The 22686-nt window shown below is 44.5% G+C and overlaps 1 protein-coding gene across 2 annotated transcripts in view; it reads left to right on the forward strand.

Annotated features, from left to right (window-relative positions):
- The window catches only part of BLMH (bleomycin hydrolase), a 194887-nt gene extending 177809 nt beyond the window's left edge, over window positions 1–17078 (forward strand). The window contains exon 12 of one of the 2 annotated variants that reach the window (XM_063955955.1): window positions 3808–3881. In XM_063955955.1, the coding sequence (XP_063812025.1) occupies window positions 3808–3863 (56 nt within the window). In that variant the 3' untranslated portion in view covers window positions 3864–3881. Of the gene's footprint in view, window positions 1–3807; window positions 3882–14715 lie in introns of those variants that run through there. The other variant, XM_063955954.1, reaches the window with a different exon arrangement.
- Window positions 17079–22686: the final 5608 nt, after the last annotated feature.

Below are 22686 nucleotides of genomic sequence, written 5' to 3' on the forward strand. Positions count from 1 at the left end.
ATCCAGGACTGGATCCTAGTGACCACGGATGCGAGTCTCCGAGGCTTGTGAGCAGTCACACAGGTAGAAAGCTTCCAGGGAAGATGGTCAAGCCAGGAAATTTGTCTACACATAAACGTTCTGGAGTTAAGGGCCATTTACAACGGCCTTCTGCAAGCGGAACATCTTCTTCGCACTCGGCCCTTCTTGATTCAGTCGTACAACATAACAGCAGTAGCGTACATAAACCGCCAGGGCGGAACAGAGAGCAGAGCGGCAATGGCAGAGGCCACAAAGGTCCTCCACTGGGCGGAAAGACAAACAAGCGCCCTGTCAGCGATCTTCATTCCTGGAGTGGACAACTGGGAAGCAGACTTCCTCAGCAGACACGATCTCCATCCAGGAGAGTGGGGTCTTCATCAAGAGGTCTTTGCAGAAGTGACAAGTCTTTGGGGAATTCCTCAAATAGACATGATGGCATCTCGCCTCAACAAGAAACTTCAGAGATATTGTTCCAGGTCGAGAGACCCTCAAGCAATAGCAGTGGATGCCCTAGTGACACCGTGGGTGTTTCATTCAGTGTATGTGTATGTGTTTCATCCGCTTCCACTCGTTCCAAAAGTGATAAAGATCATAAGAAGTACAAAGGTTCAAGCGATCCTCATTGTTCCAGACTAGCCAAGGAGGGCTTGGAATCCAGATCTTCAGGAATTACTCATAAGAGATCCCTGGCCTCTTCCTCTGGGGAAGGATCTATTACAGCAGGGGCCGTGCGTGTTCCAAGACTTACCGCGACTTTGTTTGACGGCTTGGCGGTTGAACGCCGGATCCTAGCCCAAAAGGGTATTCCCAAGGAAGTCATCCCCACTCTTATTCAGGCCAGAAAAGGAGTAATGTCTAAACATTACCACCGTATTTGGAGAAAATACGTGTCTTGGTGTGAATCCAGGAAAGCTCCTACAGGAGAATTTCACTTGGGACGTTTTCTCCATTTTCTACAAGCTGGTGTGGATGCGGGCCTAAAGTTGGGCTCAATTAAAGTACAATTTTCAGCCTTATCGGTTTTCTTCCAAAAACAATTGGCCTCCCTTCCAGAAGTTCAGACTTTCGTGAAAGGCGTGTTGCACATCCAACCTCCCTTTGTGCCCCCAGTGGCACCGTGGGATCTTAACGTGGTGTTGCAATTCCTTCAATCTCATTGGTTTGAACCTTTACAGAAGGTAGAGTTAAAATTCCTCACTTGGAAAGTGGTCATGCTGGTGGCCTTGTCATCCGCAAGGCGGGTGTCTGAATTAGCGGCCTTGTCTCACAAGAGCCCTTATTTGATCTTCCATGAAGATAGAGCAGAGTTGAGGACTCGTCAGCAATTTCTGCCGAAAGTGGTTTCGTCGTTACACTTGAACCAACCGATTGTGGTGCCAGTGGCTACTGACGCCTTGCTGGAATCTAAGTTTCTCGATGTAGTCAGAGCTTTGAAAATTTATGTCGCCAGAACGGCTCTGTTTAGGAAAACGGAGGCTCTGTTTGTCCTGTATGCTCACAACAAGATTGGGGCTCCTGCTTCCAAGCAGACTATTGCGCGCTGGATCTGTCATACGATTCAGCATGCTCATTCTACGTCTGGATTGCCGTTACCGAAATCGGTGAAGGCCCATTCTACCAGAAAGGTGAGCTTGTTCTAGGCGCTCTAAACCAAAAAAAGTTTTTTTTAAAAGTCCTCTTTCCTGCGCTCTCTTAAATTTATAAAGGAAGGGAATCTTTACTTATCTTAGACCTAATGCTCCTCTCAATTTTTCATGATCTTCATACCCAAATGTGCCGTCAATAATGATATGACGTGTGCTTTTAACGGTGGTACATGAAAAAGAGAGACCAAGGATACAATCTAGTGTAATATGTTCATAATTCTCAAAAGGAATAACTTTCAATTTGTTTCATGTAATAATCAAACATGTATCATAAAATGCAGTTATATTTATTGGATAGAGAAACAGTCCAATAATAAAAGTCTTCATCACATGAAGAAACGATGAAAGTTCATTCTACATCCAAGACATATGAGGGTGGCCTCCTACCAGATTTAGAATTTTTGAAGTGCGTCAAAACAAAGTGCTGTATAGATGTTTAATGTCCCCGGGGACAATCAGCTCCAAGCAGTGGGCACCTCGTCCTCTCCTCGTCCGGTCAATCAGCCACCAGTTGTCCCAATCAGCCAACGCGTTTCGATCAATCTGTTGATCTTTTTCAAGGCATCGTTCTGGGCGGCTGCCCGGGGGGTCTCGGCATTACAACTTTGCCGAGCGGCTACTTGGTCGGGTTCAAACACTTTTGCGAAGTTCTACAAGTTTGATACCCTGGCTGATGAGGACCTCATGTTTGGTCAATCGGTGCTGCAGAGTCATCCGCACTCTCCCGCCCGTTCTAGAGCTTTGGTATAACCCCATGGTTCTTGATGTGACCCCAGCATCCTCTAGGACGTATGAGAAAATACGATTTTAATACCTACCGGTAAATCCTTTTCTCTTAGTCCGTAGAGCAGGGGTGGGGAACCTTTTTTCTACCGAGGGCCATTTGGATATTTATAAAAGCCTTCGGGGGCCATACAAGTCTGCCCCCGCGCGCGCGAAAAAAATGGGTGTGGCCAGTTAAAATGGGACGTGATACACATATGCCCCCAATAGTGCAGTGCCAGATCCACAATTGCCCCCACAGTGCCAGGTATACAAATGCCCCTCACAGTGCCAGGTATACAGATGTCCCCACAGTGCCAGGTATACAGATGCCCCCACAGTGCCAGGTATACAAATGCCCCTCACAGTGCCAGGCATACAGATGTCCCCACAGTGCCAGGTATACAGATGTCCCCACAGTGCCAGGTATACAGATGCCCCCACAGTGCCAGGTATACAAATGCCCCTCACAGTGCCAGGTATACAGATGTCCCCACAGTGCCAGGTATACAGATGCCCCCACAGTGCCAGGTATACAGATGCCCCCACAGTGCCAGGTATACAGATGCCCCCACAGTGCCAGGTATACAGATGTCCCCACAGTGCCAGGTATACACAGGTATACAGATGCCCCCACAGTGCCAGGTATACAAATCCTTCCTCACCCCCCCCCCCCCCCCCCCCCCCCCCCGTGCTGCTTACCGCTCCTTTCGGCGGGACACGGAGGAGAGCACGGCTATGTTGGGCGGCGACGTGTAAGACTTGAAACCAGCCGCCGGTTCGAGAGCCAATCAGAGCTCGCGGACCGGCAGCCGCGGCTCCTGATTGGCTGCCGGTCTGCGAGCTCTGATTGGCTCACGAACCGGCGGCTGGTTTCAAGTCCTACACGCCGCCGCCCGACAATAGCCGCGCTCTCCTCCGTGTGCTGACAGCTGAGACACGCTGCCGCCGGACTGAGCGGCGGTGTGTCTCACTGAGAGGAGCGGGTGGGCCGGACCAAACGGCTTCACGGGCCTTATACGGCCCGCGGGCCGGAGGTTCCCCACCCCTGCCGTAGAGGATGCTGGGCGCCCGTCCCAGTAAGTACTGTATCTGCAGTTTTTTTTGTTACGTTTCAACACATGTTGTGTTACGTTTTAGTCAGCCTGTTGCTGACGTTGTTCATGCCGTTGACTTGCGTTATGTTGAATGCCATGTTGTACGGCGTGCTTGAGGTGTGAGCTGGTATGTATCTCACCTTGGTTTAACAATAAAGCCTTTTCCTCTAAATGGCCATCTCCCTGGGCACAGTTCCTATAACTGGAGTCTGGAGGAGGGCATAGAGGGATGAGCCAGTTCACACCCTTTGAAAGTCTTAAAGTGCCCATGTCTCCTGCAGATCCCGTCTATACCCCATGGTTCTTGATCCAGGTCCCAGCATCCTCTACGGCCTAAGAGAAAAGGTTTTACCGGTAGGTATTAAAATCCTATTTAAAGTGTCATTGACTTGTGTATATAAAAAAAAGATAATGGATTGTGTTTATAAAGTTTTTGCCTTAAATGCTTAACCACAATAGTTCTACAAATTAGTGGGCAGAATAACTGTAAAATACAGTTAATTAGTACTTTAATTGCTTGGGTTCCTTGCCATTGTACTTTTACTTAGCCATACACATCCAGATTTGTTATCTCCCTGTGCCAATAGTTCTTCCATCACATCCACCACCAAAATGCACACACACAATTGCAGAATTCTTAGTCATTTAGGTTTAATTAGTCACTTGTGACCCTGCACACAGACTGATTCCCTGACATACAGATCAAAGCAGCATTTGTTCCCTATAAAAATTTGAAGGGACTTCTGCAGTATTCTAACACAACATACTGTATTTTAAACCACACACGTCTATCTACCCTGGTCACTACATCCCATGCGCGAATCCAAGATTCTGCCTGCGCTGTCCCTCTTCACTGGAACAAGCTCCCTTGCTCTATTAGACTTTCCCCGACCTTGAAAAGCTTCAAACGGGCACTAAAAACTCACCTGTTCATCAAAGCGTACCCTTCCGCATAACCCAGTCTTGAGGCCGCTCTCCCATCCTCATGTCTTGGCCATCTCTGCCTCGCTTATTTCCTGCCACTAGGCCACCTTCTGCTTGCTTGTACCTCATGTCACCTGTCTGTCTCCCTCTTCCCCTAGATTGTAAGCTCCTTGGAGCAGGGCCCTCTTCCCTCCTGTTCTCACTGCCCTCTTCTCTTGCACTTCAGTTACAGCGCTCTCCTACTCAGTGACTGTCTATACCTGGATTTCCTCCTGCTCGTCACTTCATCTCTTCCAATGGCTGCCCGCCCTCAGTAGTACGCCGATTACTTCTTTGCTTCCTGACATCTCAGCTGTATTGTGTACTGAGAACTGTGGTGCTAATTGTTACCTGTGCTCTGTTTTAGTTTTCTGTGATGTTAAGTTCTGTATACCATGTATTGTTCTAATGTGTGTTGTATGTACGGCGCTGTGAAACACTTGTGGCGCCTTATAAATAAATTGTAATAGTAATAATAAGAGGCAAGTGGCAGACATTTGGAGGGTTGGATAATTTTGCACTTAGGGGCAGATTTATTAAGCCGGGTGAAGTGATAAAGTGGAAGGTGATAACTCCCCAGCCAGTCAGCGTCTGTCATATTTCAAACCCGACCTGTAACATGACAGTTAGGAGTTGATTGGCTGGGGCGTTATCATCTTCCACTTTATCACTTCACCAGGCTTAATAGATCTGCCCCTTAGGGCCTAATTCAGATCTGATCACAGCAGCAAATTTGTTAGCTAATGGACAAAACCATGGCCCTCATTCCGAGTTGTTCGCTCGCAAGCTGCTTTTAGCAGCATTGCACACGCTAAGCCGCCGCCTACTGGGAGTGAATCTTAGCTTAGCAAAATTGCGAACGAAAGATTATCAAAATTGCGAATAGAAAATTCTTAGCAGTTTCTGAGTAGCTCGAGACTTACTCGGCATCTGCGATCAGTTCAGTCAGTTTCGTTCCTGGTTTGACGTCACAAACACACCCAGCGTTCGCCCAGACACTCCCCCGTTTCTCCAGCCACTCCCGCGTTTTTCCCAGAAACGGCAGCGTTTTTTCACACACACCAATAAAACGGCCAGTTTCCGCCCAGAAACACCCACTTCCTGTCAATCACATTACGATCACCAGAATGAAGAAAAAACCTTGTAATGCCGTGAGTAAAATTCCTAACTGCATAGCAAATTTACTTGGCGCAGTCGCAGTGCGAACATTGCGCATGCGCAATTAGCGGAAAATCGCTGCGATGCGAAGAAAATTACCGAGCGAACAACTCGGAATGACCACCCATGTGCACTGCAGGGGGGGCAGATATAACATGTGCAGAGAGAGTTAGATTTGGGTGGGGTGTGTTCAAACTGAAATCTAAATTGCAGTGTAAAAATAAAGCAGCCAGTATTTACCCTGCACAGAAACAATATAGCCCACCCAAATCTAACTCTCTCTGCACGTTATGCAGTGCCCCCCCCTGCAGTGCACATGGTTTTGCCCATTAGCTAACAAATTTGATGCTGCGATCAGATCTGAATTAGGCCCTTAGATCACTGTAAGATTTAAGAAAAATGAGCCATCAGTCTGGCCGATGTGATCCAGGCATGTGTGTGGCTATCTCTAATCTGCCTCTTATGTGACTTGTGTGAGACCTTTTTATGTGAGCAGTGGTGTGTCTTACCATCTCATTCATGTCAGTGCTTTAGTTTACCTGCACTTCCCTACTCCTATGTATTGAACTTGCGGCTCGTGTTTCTGAATAGTAACATGCTGATGCAGCCCAGACAAAATCTAGCAGTAGTTATTTGTTTCTCCTTATCACAAGTTAGAATGTCTTCTTGTGCTTGCCATCAATCAAGTTGGGAGCACATGGAACAATGGAGAATCAAGGCGACTTCCTATTAATTCTAATTTGGGGCTGAGGAAAAAGTGATTTCTGGAAATCTCCACCTGGAAGTAGGAGGCTATCAACTAACGGAAACTATGTTTAATTGGTGATACCATAGTTTACCAGCTGCACCTTTCCACAAACAACGATAAGAGCGGTATAGGAAGTCTCATCTTAAAATAGAATTTCTTATGACTAATAATGGTAATGGTGATGACTACAAAACCTAATGACTCAAATTAATACAATTGTAAAGTAATTACATAATTGCAATTCATTTACTTAGTAAAACTGCAAAGTGATGGGATCGCACTTGAACAAAGATAATACTGTATGGGGTATATGCAATTGCGGTCGAATTCCCGAAATTGTCGAATTTCGGGAATTTTTCGCCAAAAAAAAAAAAATCGTCAATGCAATTCAGTGCTTTCCGTCAAAAAAACGGATTTTCAAAATTCGACTTTTTGAAATTCGACTTTTGTCAAATTCGACTTTTCTGCAATGATACAAGTGCTGCAATTCGACCAAAGTGTATTCAATTCAAGTTTGGAAATTTGACAACAGTGCTTTTAGACAGTAAATTCGTCATTTTCAATCCGCCACACTTTGGTGGGTGAAACCAATAAAAAAAAATTTAAAACATGTTTTTTTGGTGGGTTTTTTTTTTGGTAATAGCATATCTTTTTATATTAGAAGGGATTAGGTACTTGGTTTGTCTTTTTTGGAGGCACAAGTATTATTTATATATTTTTAAAAATATTTTATTTTTAATTTTTTTATAGCTGGAACGGTAAAATCAAGGAAAAAAATGGCGTGGGGTCCCCCCTCCAAAGCATAACCAGCCTCGGGCTCTTCGAGCTGGTCCTGGTTCTAAAAATGCGGGGAAAAATTTGACAGGGGATCCCCCGTATTTTTAAAACCAGCACCGAGCTCTGCGCCTGGTGCTGGTGCAAAAAATACGGGGGACAAAAAGAGTAGGGGTCCCCCGTATTTTTTACACCAGCATCGGGCTCCACTAGCTGGACAGATAATGCCACAGCCGGGGGTCACTTTTATACAGTGCCCTGTGGCCGTGGCATTAAATATCCAACTAGTCACCCCTGGCCGGGGTACCCTGGGGGAGTGGGGACCCCTTCAATCAAGGGGTCCCCCCCCCCCAGCCACCCAAGGGCCAGGGGTGAAGCCCGAGGCTGTCCCCCCCATCCAAGGGCTGCGGATGGGAGGCTGATAGCCTTAAGAAAAATGTCAGAATATTGTTTTTTCCAGTAATACTACAAGTCCCAGCAAGCCTCCCCCGCAAGATGGTACTTGGAGAACCACAAGTACCAGCATGCGGGAGAAAAACGGGCCCGCTGGTACCTGTAGTACTACTGGGAAAAAAATACCCAAATAAAAACAGGACACACACACACCGTGACAAGTACAACTTTATTACATACTGCCGACACACACATACTTACCTATGTTGACACGCCGACTGCCACAGTCTCCGACGATCCGAGGGTACCTGTGAAAAAATTATACTCACCTTCCAGCGTCCAGAGATCAATCCACGTCCAGAGTATAATCCAGGTACTTGGCAAAATAAAAAAACGCAAAAACCCGTGCCAGCGGACTGAAAGGGGTCCCATATTGACACATGAGACCCCTTTCCCCGAATGCAGAGACCTCTCCGTGACAGCTGTCACTGAAAGGTCTCTTCAGCCAATCGGCGAGTGCAACGTTCTTGCACTCTGCTGATTGGCTCTGCGCGTCTGAGCTCAGACAGCGCATCGCAAAGCCTCTCCATTATATTCAATGGTGGGAACTTTGCCGTCAGCGGTGGGGTCACCCGCCGGTCAGCGGCTGACCGCGGGTAACCCCCCCGCTGACTGCAAAGTTCCCACCATTGAATATAATGGAGAGAGCTGTGCGATGCGCTGTCACAGCACAGACAGTGCACAGCCAATCAGGTGAGCGCCACGTAGTAGCGCTTCCTGATTGGCTGAAGGGACCTCAGTGACAGGAGTCACGTGGGGTCCCGGCACATTCGGGGAAAGGGGTCTCATGTGTCAATATGGGACCCCTTTCAGTCCGCTGGCACGGGTTTTGCAATTTTTTATTTTGCCAAGTACCTGGATTATACTCTGGACGTGGATTTATCTCTGGACGCTGGAAGGTGAGTATAATTTTTTCACAGGTACCCTCGGATTGTCGGAGACTGTGGCAGTCGGCGTGTCAACATAGGTAAGTATGTGTGTGTCGGCAGTATGTAATAAAGTTGTACTTGTCACGGTGTGTGTGTCCTGTTTTTATTTGGGTATTTTTCCCCCAGTAGTACTACAGGTACCAGCGGGCCCGTTTTTCTCCCGCATGCTGGTACTTGTGGTTCTCCAAGTACCAGCTTGCGGGGGAGGCTTGCTGGGACTTGTAGTACTACTGGGAAAAACAATATTCTGACATTTTTCTCAAGGCTATCAGCCTCCCATCCGCAGCCCTTGGATGGGGGGGACAGCCTCGGGCTTCACCCCTGGCCCTTGGGTGGCTGGGGGGGGGGACCCCTTGATTGAAGGGGTCCCCACTCCCCCAGGGTACCCCGGCCAGGGGTGACTAGTTGGATATTTAATGCCACGGCCGCAGGGCACTGTATAAAAGTGACCCCCGGCTGTGGCATTATCTGTCCAGCTAGTGGAGCCCGATGCTGGTGTAAAAAATACGGGGGACCCCTACTCTTTTTGTCCCCCGTATTTTTTGCACCAGCACCAGGCGCAGAGCCCGATGCTGGTTTTAAAAATACGGGGGATCCCCTGTCAATTTTTCCCCCGCATTTTTAGAACCAGGACCAGCTCGAAGAGCCCGAGGCTGGTTATGCTTTGGAGGGGGGACCCCACGCCTTTTTTTTCCGGGTTTTTCCCGTTTTTTTAATTCGCAGCAAAATCCGGCAAATCGGCCGTTTTTCGCCCGCGGGAATGTCGAATCCGTTTTTCATTGAATATGGTGAATTCCGGCAGCCACCTGCCGGAATTCACCTGTCGAATTGTGTCGAATTAAAAAAACGGCGATAATTTGCCGCGATTCGCCCGCAATTGCATATACCCCTATGTGAGCTGGAGAATACTCAGTGACTTTAGCTCAGGAAGCTCACGGTTTTCAGTCTTCTTAGTGGCTTCCATCTGGTCTTCTTACAGTAACAGGTTTTTAGTTGTAATTGCCTTATGCACGCACACTAGAAACTAGCGATTTGAGTATTCATTTATCATTGAAAAAATAAAAATACAATTAGATGCATAATTTAAAAAAAAACAACATTGTTTTTCAATGGTTTTGTTATGTAATCGACCTCTTGAGATGGTGATAACAGACTAGTGGGGATATTTACCAAAGCTTGGAGGGAGATCATGGACTAGCCAATCAGCTTTTAAATGTAATTTGATACTTTATCTCTCTCCAAGCTTTGATAACACTCAGCCATAGGTATCTACGTAATACAGGTTGAGTATCCCATATCCAAATATTCCGAAATACGGACTTTTTTGAGTGAGAGTGAGATAGTGAAACCTTTGTTTTTTGATGACTCAATGTACACAAACTTTGTTTAATACACAAAGTTATTAAAAATATTGTATTAAATGACCTTCAGGCTGTGTGTATAAGATGTATATGAAACATAAATGAATTGTGTGAATGTAGACACACTTTGTTTAATGTACAACGTTATAAAAAATATTGGCTAAAATTACCTTCAGGCTGTGTGTATAAGGTGTATATGTAACATAAATGCATTCTGTGCTTAGATTTAGGTCCCATCACCATGATATCTCATTATGGTATGCAATTATTCCAAAATACGGAAAAATCCCATATCCAAAGTACCTCTGGTCCCAAGCATTTTGGATAAGGGATACTCAACCTGTATTATATTATTACAATTGTACCGGTGTTATGTCCCTGAGAGGATTTGTGTGTATGAGTAGAAGTGTCACAGCTACTGTCACACTATAGTGTGTGAGGTACTGTGTGGTACGTGTGGGGTCCCAGTGTTATGTCCCTGAGAGGTTGTTTGTATATGAGGGGAAATGTCACAGTCCCCTACCATATTATAGTCTGTGAGGTACTGTGTTTTACTTGTGGGGTCCCAGTGTTATGTCCCTGAGAGGATGTTTGTGTATGAGGGGAAATGTCACAGTCCCCTACCACATTATAGTGTGTGAGGTACTGTGTGTTACTTGTGGGGTCCCAGTGTTATGTCCCTGAGAGGATGTTTGTGTATGAGGGGAAATGTCACAGTCCCCTACCACATTATAGTGTGTGAGGTACTGTGTGTTACTTGTGGGGTCCCAGTGTTATGTCCCTGAGAGGATGTTTGTGTATGAGGGGAAATGTCACAGTCCCCTACCACATTATAGTGTGTGAGGTACTGTGTGTTACTTGTGGGGTCCCAGTGTTATGTCCCTGAGAGGATGTTTGTGTATGAGGGGAAATGTCACAGTCCCCTACCACATTATAGTGTGTGAGGTACTGTGTGTTACTTGTGGGGTCCCAGTGTTATGTCCCTGTGAAGATGTTTGTGTATGAGGGGAAGGTTCACAGCCCCCTTATCACATTATATAATATTATCTGTCTTAGCCTAGAGTTTATAAATTCAGTAAGTCCTCATTAACATTCGATACATTAATTAGACACATGAGGGTAATGCTATCCCTTCCCTAAACATTACAGTGTTCACCCAATGGACAGCATAAAAATAAATAAATGAATTACCTGGTTGTGCAACTAAGAAATTACCCAATCCTTTCCCACTGCCCATGACATCCCAGTCTGTCGAAACATAGAGTAAACCTCCATTAATGTGTGCTCATATATTGTATTTCTAGAAAGTGTATAATTTATTTTTATGTCTATTCTAGGATCTTATTTGACCTGTTTTAGCAATGGTTTGTCTCTAAGATACAGAACCCTAGGGTGAATATATACAAAGTCCGCAGACATTATTATATCGGGGATTATCAAGACAGGAAAAAACTATATCTGAGACAGTATCATTCTTTATATCCCATCAGACCTCTCTAAGCAACAGTGCATTGTTACAGTGAGAAAATCGCTGAACATTGCATAATTGGACCCTATCCATGTATGAGACCTGTCAAGCAAAACAATACAACAATAACAACCAATTTTATAGAAACAAAAAAACTTTTTATTGTAAATGAAAAACAAAAAAAAAAAAAAAAAAAACATTTTAGATGCAAGTTACCTCTGTCTCTGGAGTCTGTTGACCAGGATAAGTAACCCTAGGGCTGATTTCTGTATTAGGAGATTGGATGGAGGTAGGTGGCTTGATAAAGCTCTTCCTCATGCAGGTTAGTAGTAATACGGGTGGGAGGCAGTAACTGAGATAAACTGGATCAGTGTCTGGAACCAAGTCTTTAATTCAACAAGACTAAATTGGTGCAGGTTGGATTGGGCCACTGAAACCGGAGCCACAGGAGGCAGATAGATGAGTCTTAGCAAGTAAAGTACACTGCTGAGGCTGGTTAATGGGGTCTTGTGCACAGGCAGAGATATATGATGGGATCCGAATGAGTGTTGACAGCATTAGCTGAATATAGAACACTTCCTGGCACTGACGAAGAGTCTTGCTAAGAGCAGTGCGCAACCTGATTTCACCAAGTATGGCACCCAGCCCGGAATTGATGTTGGAGTAAACTGTACATAGGGGGTAATTCCAAGTTGATTGCAGCAGGATTTTGGTTAGCAATTGGGCAAAACCATGTGCACTGCAGGGGAGGCAGATATAACATGTGCAGAAAGAGTTAGATTTGGGTGGGGTGTGTTCAATCTGCAATCTAATTTGCAGTGTAAAAATAAAGCAGCCAGTATTTACCCTGCACAGAAATAAAATAACCCACCCAAATCTAACTCTTTCTGCACATGTTATATCTGCCTCCCCTGCAGTGCACATGGTTTTGCCCAATTGCTATCAAAAAACCTGCTGCGATCAACTTGGAATTACCCCCATAGAGCGCAGTCTGGAATTAATGTTTGCTGGGCACAGCACACAACCTGGAGCTAATGTTGGAGCATGTGTATAGAGCACCCTTTGATTCTGATGTTTGTTTTGGAGCCGATGTTGGAGCTTACTGTGTATGGCACACAGTTTGGAGTTGATGTTGGAGCTGGCTGTGAATAACGCATGGCCTGGAGCTGTTGTTGGAGCTTGCTGTGTCTGGCGAACAGCCTGAAGCTGATGGTGGAGTTTGTTGTGTATGGCGCACAGCCTGGAGCTGATGTTGGAGCTTGTTGTGAATAACGCATGGCCTGGAGCTGTTGTTGGAGCTTTCTGTGTCTGGCGCACAGCCTGAAGCTGATAGTGGAGTTTTTTGTGTATGGCGCACAGCCTGGAGCTGACGGTAGAGATTGCTGTGTATGGCACACAGCCTGGAGCTGACGGTAGATGTTGCTGTGTATGGCACCCAGCCTGGAGCTGATGGTTGAGCCTGTGTGTATAGGGCACATGATGGAGCTTGATGTGTATGGTGCGCAGCCTGGAGCTGATGGTGGAGCTTGCTGTGAGATAATACACACACACACACACACACACACACACACACACACACACACACACACAGGAATTAGTACTGGAAAAGATGCACAGGTACACTTTCAGGAGCCAATACTATCCTAAGACATTTTTATGTCCTCCTGTCCACCCTCAGCTCTAAGATCGTTAAAGATCTAGGTGAAATACTGGGGGTCAGCATGGATTCGCAGTATTTTTGAGCTCATCAAGATAATAACAGAGATGCAACTGCTCCAAAATGCTTTCTTCTAGCTTTCGACTAGGAAAGGCCTTAGTGGGCAGGAGGTCTCACTGCCGACGTATGATATATATATAGACATGTTGACAGAGATGATGGTATGTCCAGTTCTGATGAAATTGCATCTCGGCCGAGCATGTAGAGAAAGACTACATTGTCTGGGGTGATGAAACCTATGTCTTGCCATCATCCAAAGAGAGACCTATCTGTACTTGTCAGCCATGCTTTAGCCTGTTACAGCTCCAACAGATGAACCCCCCAAGACAGCTCAGCATCTCGCTGGTAGATGTCTGCACCATTGTACATTTGGAAGTGAGCAGACTTGTTTGTCTTTAGCTGACTCACAGACAAAAAGTGCAGGCTTGTTAGCAAGAGTAGCATGTGATGCCACATTTATATAGTATTTTATATCAATCCTAAGAGCGAGTGGCATTGCAGCTGTCTTTGTTTCATGCATCACTGTTATGTATTTGAATGTATTTATTACATTGTGGTTTTCTGTTTGTGTCTGGTAGAGAGGATGTCCTATTGAAACTGTTGGGTAAGACAATTTCTGAGGCCAGTAGTCGAGTCCTTTTGCAGTCAGTCACTACAGAAATCGCAGCAGAAAAGAATTAAAGACCAAATTAATTTCAAGATGAAACAAATCTGGCACTATTAACTGGGGGTACCAAGATTTGCTCTCTCTTCATTTAAGCATATTAAGGAAGTTGGCTGTTTAAAAACAGTGATTTGTGTGACCTCTTTTTATTGCATAGGAACATTCAGGCAATTAGTATAGAGCATTAAAATCTTAAATTATGCCTGAAATGAGGGTTAGCCTCGGGGCAAACCAGTTGCTCTGTGCTGTTTATCTGTTTCCATAGAGCATCAACCTTAGGGTCAAGTAACATTTCCTAAATTGTTTTCGTTACTCAAGTGTCCAGTAATCTAGGCTTGTATCACAGTAACTTTATACATGGTTATGCAATAGGCAGTCTCTGCCGACTGTTTAATGCACTTTACCAATATATTGTTCTCAACATAATTGTAAGGAGCTGGAATTTGGGTGGGATTTAAAAAGGAAATGTGTAATACAAGAAAGCAACATAGCACAATGGCCGGCATTCTGCTTATCTGAAGAACTTATCCCCTTTGATTGTGGCATAAGGAACCGTGCATGGTTTTTCTTCTCTCTAATACTGTATAAAAGACTTTATGCTAAGTATTTCTGCCTCTGCCAAGCCTGTAAGCTAAGGTATGCTTAGATCTCTCAAAACACAGTGTGTGTTTGACTAATGGATTTCCTGCCAGTGCTACAACATTAAGTACATTTCTATGACAAGATCCAGGCCCCAGTGCCACAGATGGGCTCCTAAGTGAGTGTGGTAGGGTGTTTATTGCTCTTATCCCTGTGTTTTATTAACAAGTTGTACAGACATGATATGGCAATATGAAGCATGTACTGTATGTGCCATTTATGTAAAATTACAGAATGATGCTATAAACAGACGTTTGAATGAATATACTCTCCTGCTATAGCATAACTAATGGAAATGTGTTTGCTTCTGTCCAGGCTATCTTATCATGACCGATGACTGGTTCTCAGAGTATGTCTATGAAGTTGTTGTAGACAAGAAGTACATACCGGAGGAAGTTCAGGAGGTTCTAAAGCAGGAAGCTGTGGTGCTACCAGCCTGGGACCCAATGGGCGCCTTAGCTTAGGGGAAAAATAATCACAAATGTTCCTACTGTCCTCTCTTCACCATCAAGACTAGAAATGTCCTACTTATGTCTCTATGTAGCACTGGAAACATACACTCAACAGTACACTGCATGACAAAGAAACGGGATGGACATGACACCCCAGGGGACTGCTGCCTACACCCACCACTCAGGAAGAGCATCTCTTCATTCCGCTCATCAGACATTTTTATTATTGTATCAGTTTCTCTATTTCTATTCATTCATTTGCACCAAGTATGATCAATTGGAGCCTTGTTCAGGTTCAGAAGCTCTACTAATTATGATGGCAGAATCTGCATATTGATGATGATTTGTATATTGTTGGGCACCAGAGGTACTGAAAAAGGGATATAAATTTTCTTGTGTCTTTTCCCTCTAGAAATATCACAGAACAGTGAGAGTTGCAGATACTGCTCTTTGGTACGTACACCTCTCTAAATTCTTAAGCCTGGGACACACTGTGCGGATCTATCTGCAGATCAGATAAACACATGCCGTACACGCTGAGCTTGTTTTTAGCTCAGTGTGTATGTTTTTCTATGGGATCGGGAGATCGGGCATCTTAAGTTTTAAACAGCTAGAAGATGCGACCTTCCCATTTGACCTTTAAGCTGTTTATTGCCTAACGCTCCTGCGTACACACCAATACAATTGTCAGGCCAATTGAACTATATCAGGTGTTAGCCCCGATCACTGTACAGGTGTAGCACTTACTTTATACTCCAAATCTTTTAGAAGACAACTGAAGATTCATTAGTAAGAAAACATGTTGAAATATTGAGACAAATGTGTGTGTACAAGCCACTCAAAAATTGAGTTTTAATTGATTTAAATTCCGCTTGACTACTGAAAGCTGAATGACTGCTATAATATCAGTCCATGAATACTGTGGATTCACCAGATTCAATGGAATGGGTGCTGTGGCTTAACCAATTTGAAACCAGGGTGCAAAGTACTCACCATCTGTAGTCAAGCAGGAGATCTTGTAATGGCGTATTGCCTATTATGTTTTTAGTGTTTAGTGTTCGTTTTCCTAGTCATGTAGCTCACTTCAGAGTGCTTCATTAGTGATACCTACTACTGTACTTTAATTTTTTTATTAAGTATGATCGTTAAATCATTGAAATGCAACCTGATATACTCCAGGGGCCCCATAAGTGGCCTTCTAACCTTCAAAGTGCTGCAGATTGCCATTAAGCACAGTGATAAGTTAAAACAATACATTTAATCAAAGAAATCTCTTGCCTGTAATAACATATTGGCATGCATTTTTAACAAGGATTTCAAGCTATAACAGATAAATATGATAATAGAGGAGCAAGAAGCTGGGCCTGCAAGTGAAAACTTGTTAGCCATCAATGCCTTAAGTGGGTAACATTTTTGGTAAAAAAATAATAATAATAATAATAATGGCTGAGGGAAATCCTCTGGGATATAATAGTTGGCCAAAAATGTTGATCATAGCTTTTAGTCTACTCACAAACTGTTGTATACTGTATCCTTTGTGCACGTTATAAAGATATTACAAATCACTGTGGGGCTTTGGGCCACTAGTACGTTTATATTCATTAGAATCCTCCAATAGGACTTACTCTTTGAAGCAGTGTATAAAATACCAAATTAATGATGTATTTCAATCTCGGCAGAATTTTATATCTGAGGGCCTACCAATAAAATTTAGGGCTGGTCCTGGCAATGCCTCTTCAGCCTCCCACTCTGTTCTCACATTAGTGGAGTGTGATCCTCATTTGAACAGGCACCAGACTCCTAAGAACAAGTCCAAGGCACTTGGCATGTGACCCAGCATTGCCAGGCACCCTAGTCCTCTAGGCTCCATAGGAACTGCGCCACATCTGAAGTGGCAGTAACTCCAACATTATCTGTCACCCAAGCAGATGGTGATTTCAGTAAGCAAAATAAAATGGCTGCCCAGAAGAGAGAGTGAGCAGTAAGTAACGGCAAACTACATCAGACAGCTTTATGTCTCTTTACACTTTATGTATCGGGCTGTATTTTTAGTTTGGATGTAATTTAGGCATTAATATGCGATGATGTCAGACAGCCAAGCCAGAGCTCAAGCACTTGTGGTTTGTAGTTAATTTTATGCTTTTATTCTTGTTTCCTACTTTTTATTATTTTGTCTGATTTTAGATGGTGCTTTTGAAATTTTTAATAAAAAAAAAAAAAAGGAAACTCTTACCAGCCAATATTTTGTTCCTTTCTTTTGCATTCAATTATTTGAATTATCCCTGTCCTATTTTTTTAACATTTAACACTTATAAAAGAAAAGTTATATAACGCATACATGGGCGAATTTACGGGTAAGATCACCACTAGGCAAAACATTATTTGATACCTCTTCCCCATAGCTTGTTGTTCTTTGGGACTGATTCATAGATGGACTGTATTGCACAGCCACTGTGTCTTTGTATGCAGCAGCTGTGCAATAATCTGCTAATGCTGAACGTCTTGTGTACATAGACGTTTCCTTTCAGCTTATGTGATCTGCAGCTGCATCCGAAGACGCAGCAGCGGATCATCTGCATGAACATCGATCGTCTGAGTAACCCTCACAATGGCAAGGAAATTGATGCTGCTTAAGCCACTGGGTTCAGCACTGCCTGTCACTGCCCCCAAACGCCATCAGCGTCAAGCATTTGGGGCACCGCGAGAGACGTCACAGCGCCAAATCTGCATATGCACAGATCGGAAAACACCAGAGATGTATGGGAACTATAGGGTTGCAAACATCTCTGAACTAGGCCCTGTGTTCTAAATGAATGCCTCATCAAATTCCAGTAAACTGCCCTGGATGAAAGAGAAGAAAACTAAGCGCTCTGGTGAGTGGTAATGTAACTGATTGTCAGCAGCCACTTGTAAAAGGGAATTGCCAATCCCTTGAGACACAATAGTAACGAACAAAACCAAGTAGCGCTCAACAGTCAGGCAAATGGAGACATTTATTTGAAAATCTAAAACAACAACAACAACCTCCCGGGGGTATGTTACAAAATTAAAACATGGATGTAATGCTGATACATGATGTAACTAAACATCCATTATATAACTTAGACACCAATTATAACGAAATGATAAATAAACGTTAATTTGCTAGAAAACCCCAGAACTGGTGTAATAAGTGCAATGTTCAATTACTGCGCTAATGCAGAAAACTGGCGTGTGAAAGTACCAGTGCATAGAAAGTCACTCACGGCTGTAGAGATGAATGATAACACAGAGAGCCCAATGCGATCTCCGTGAATCGGCCGGTGTTTAGCCCGTGGAAGAGAAATCAATATCCACGTGTGCCGCCGGGCTGGGGCAGAGTGCAGCTGCTCCCTGGTGCTGTCCCGTTGTCACCAATGGAGGACAAAAGCACTGGAGCCTCAGCGGTATAGTAAGCCTATGCGGCAAGGTGAAGGAGCCCGGAGCGATCTCCGTCTGTCGGCCACTGACGGACCCGTGTGGGGGAATGCAGCATCCGCCCCCACCATTGAATCAACATCAATGGGGGAGATTCAAATGTTTGAAAAGTCAGTTGGGAGTCTGTTTTTTCCTATCTAATAGACCGGAAAAAACAGACACCCAACCGACTTTTCAAACATTTGAATTCCGCCCTATGAGTTTTGTGTTTAAATAAATATATACCACACTGTGCTCACTAGTAAGCTATATCTATGTCACAGTATTTACGAATGCGGTTACAGCAGTTAAAGAGTTACGTGAGCAATTCAGCAGCACAAACAGATGGCAGCATACTCCTGTCACATACACACCAACTGCCATCTCCGCACCGCACCCCCCCCCCCCCAACTTTATGTCGTTGCATGGTCCTGATGCCTCCAGACAGACGAGACTGTCCCACACTTACCATGACAATATTCACTGCCTGCAACCCTCCCTTCTTGCCCCTTAGTTATTATTGTCTGGAGATCACCAGACAACACTCCCCTGCTCTGCTATTAGTGTCTATATATGGTGTGGTCATTAAATGTGCCCGAGCCTTCTCACTTTGGCACCTACATATTCGGGGGAAGAATCTCCACTTAAAACAACGTGTGCCTTTAGCAGCTAATAGCTGTTGCCTGAGTTTTTTTCCTCTACGGTCTGTCTCACTACCACCCTCTCCTTTTTTTTACTCCTAACCCTGCTTTTTTCTGTTTTATAAAGGTGGATTAATGCCCAAACAAGAACCAATAAACAATTTCTTGGTGATGAGTAAGAAAACAAAATATACCTCCCAACTGTCCCGCATTCAGCGTGACAGTACCGTTTTTCTAGAACTGTCCCGCTGTCCTGCCCACAAGCCATAGTGTCCCACGGTAGGGGGTGTTGGGGGGGAGCACACACCGCTGCTCTGCATCACAGTGTAGTAGTGTAGTGGGTAAGCAGCGGATGAATAGATGACGTGCATTTGCACACAGCATCTGTTTATAGTACAGGGAGAGCCTGGGGACAGGCCAACATCTCTGAGAGTGCTGGGCACGCCCCTAAATGGCACGAATGTGTGTGTGTGTGGGGGGGGGGGGGGGGGGGGCTGTAATGAGTCTCCACCCCTTTCACTGAGGCCCACCCCTTTCACTGAGGCCACACACCCTTTTTGGTTGTGCTCATGCCATGTCCTGCTGCTGAAGGCTCATGTTGAAAGGTATGAAATATGCATATTTGCTGTTGGTTTACTTTCTTGCCATTTCAATAAAGAACAATTTTTTTAGCCATTTGGTGCACATTTTTTTTGCCGTGGGATTAGTAGATAAAAACGAAGTAATGGAGTTTTCTGAAAATGTGAAGTCTTCTGGATAAAAAACATAAGATGAAATTTGTGTGAAAGGGCAAATTATTAAACTTAATTATTAATCTTATCAAGATTAAACATATTCAAATATAAAATAAATAATTGCACATGCTCTGCATACATTCTGAGATGTGGCCTCATGAAAGTGATAATAAGGGTAATTCCAAGTTGATCGCAGCAGGAAATGTTTTAGCAGTTGGGCAAAACCATGTGCACTGCAGGGGAGGCAGATATAACATGTGCAGAAAAAGTTAGATTTGGGTGGGTTATTTTATTTCTGTGCAGGGTAAATACTGGCTGCTTTATTTTTACATTGCAAATTAGATTGCAGATTGAACACACCACACCCAAATCGAACTCTCTCTGCGCATGTTAAATCTGCCTCCCCTGCAGTGCACATGGTTTTGCCCAACTGCTAAAAAATGTCTTGCTGCGATCAACTTAGAATTACCCCCAATGTGTAACACCTCGCCACCTTTTGTGGTGCAAATTCTTCATAAATGTCACAATAAAATGTAAGAGTGATTTCTAGAGCTCTCACTATACTAAATAGAAAACCCGGTGACTCCTGCGAGCTCCACCATTCCACCATCTCTGAGTAAGACCACACACCAGACAAGAAAAAAAATAAATCTTACAGTATATGCTCTTCATAGCTGCTTTATTGTAATTTGACAAGGAGTATAACGAAAGTTCGCAGTGCTTCTTGGGGACTATTTCCTCTTCTTCAGGTACAGAATAATTATTTCTGCAGCAGGTTACATTGGTTTCCACAGGGAAACATCGGGGTGTAGAGTAGATCTTGTTCCAGAGGCACCAACAGGCTAAAGCTTTAGGCTGTCCCAGGATGCATTGGGCCTCCTCTGTAACCCCGCCTCCAGGCACTGAGAGCTCAGTTTCGAGTCGGTGTCTGCAGCAGCAGGTCACCTAACAGGAGGTCTGCACCGGGCAGCCCTGAAAAGCTATTTCTGAAGAAACTTCCTATCTTGGCTGGGTTGTCAGCGCTACAGCTTCATCATCTCCCAAGCGGCATCGCATACTCCCGCGGCCTGGTTCCCGGGTACTCGCGGCAGAGACGTCCCGATTTAGGCACACAGTCGCAGACCGCTCTCCTGGATCGCATGGCTGCTACGGGGAAGAGGCAAGAGGGTCCCCCAGGTGGGAACCACCATTAAATCGCATTCAGTCCATGACCTAGGGAGACGGGTCGCGGTGCTGGCATTTACACTGTCACTGGGCAGGGACCTCACTAGTCTAACACCACATTTATTTATTTTTTTAAATTGTGTACTTTTTTTATTGAGATGTTTTTCAGATATACAGCAAATACAGACGTATAACAAAACAAACTTGTACATGTCCATAAGCCAGAAGAATAAAACATTGGTTACAAGCATATATGTAGTTGAGTGACGTGCTTATTATGACAACTATACATCTACTCAGGAATATAAGAAGGATATTAATGGTATAGTATAACAATGACATTCATATAGCAATACTGTGCCGTAGACTTCTGCGAGACCCTAGCATTCATAAGTATTAACAGTATAAAGTAGAGACAGCCATCATATTGAAGTCCGTGGCAAGCCGCAAAGTATTCCACCTATCCCTTTTAGCAAAATATTGGGTGAAAGTACCTCTAGCTCTATACATGAAACGTTCATGACCTGCTACCTCATTCACTAGCGCTCTCCAGTGATATATGTTAGGTGAGGATGGAGCAAACCAGGTGCGGGCTATTAGAACCTTAGCAAGAGCTGTGAGGCAGATCACATATTTGTAGATAATGGGCGTGTGGGACTCTGCAAGATCTAAACCAAATATGCATAAAGCAGGTGTCATGGATGGTTGAGTGGGTTCTGTGTGTAAAATATCTGCCCATACAGCCTTCCAGAAATTATATATGTTAGGGCAGGACCATAATAAGTCATCATCAGGGGCAGCGCATCTGGGGCAAGTGGTTTCCGATCTCAGGCCCGCTCTACACATGGAAATAGGAGTGCGGTAAACCCGATGTAGAATATAAAATTAAATTTGCTGGTACCTGATACAAGGGGTCGAAAATTTAGTAGTGCATAATATTTGATCCCATTGGTCCTCCTCTAGTGTGCCCACATCCCCTTGCCATTTAACACGCAGGGGATCAAAAATAGATGCGTTTATCCGGGCATTAAGAGTAGCATATATGTATGAAATCTGGCCCCTAGTGCCTAAACGCATAATCAGGTCTTTTATCGGGGAATCAGAGATTGCAGAGGGGCCAAACTGCGCCGTTACTGCATGCCGAAGTTGCAAATATCTGAAGAAGGCCGAATGTGGGACTATGAAATCTTGTTGTATTTTCTGGAAAGATTTAAAAACACCCCCCTGGTATAACTGAGCAATTTCCGTAAGGCCAGTCCGCACCCAGGTATTGTCGTCTGATAATTGCAATAACTCTTTAAATGTAACATTAAACTATAGAGGAGTTTCAGTGTCAATATCAGTCCATGTATAGTAGGAGTGAACAAGTCTCCGCACAAGCAGGGTCTGACCTAGCAGGGGTGGGAGCGCCCCGTCGATGAGCCAGACAGGAGAAAGTGGACCAAAGAAAAGTGAGGCCCCACATGCTTGGTCAGAAACCCTGCCACCGTAGGCCCTCCCCTACCCTGGGCCCAATTCGACACATGCACCAATTGAGCAGCCAGGTAGTAGATTCGCAGGTTGGGCAAGCTTAGACCTCCATCAGTTTTGGGTTTGACCAAGGCTCTCAATGCCACCCTAGGCTGCCTGTCCCCCCAGACAAATGAAGAAATCATACTATTAATTTTATCAAAACACTGTTTAGGGATAAAATGGGCGAATGTTGAAGGATATAAAGGAATTTGGGCTGCATAACCATCTTAATTAGATTGATACGGCATGTAACCGTTTACGGGGAGTTTTTTCCATTGATGAATCCGACGCCTAAAGTCATCGGTAACTGGGACTAAATTTTGTTGAACGTACGTTTTAGCCCCTGGA

This window comes from Pseudophryne corroboree, chromosome 2 (genome assembly GCF_028390025.1).
Source record: "Pseudophryne corroboree isolate aPseCor3 chromosome 2, aPseCor3.hap2, whole genome shotgun sequence".
Classification (NCBI taxonomy): Eukaryota; Metazoa; Chordata; class Amphibia; order Anura; family Myobatrachidae; genus Pseudophryne; species Pseudophryne corroboree.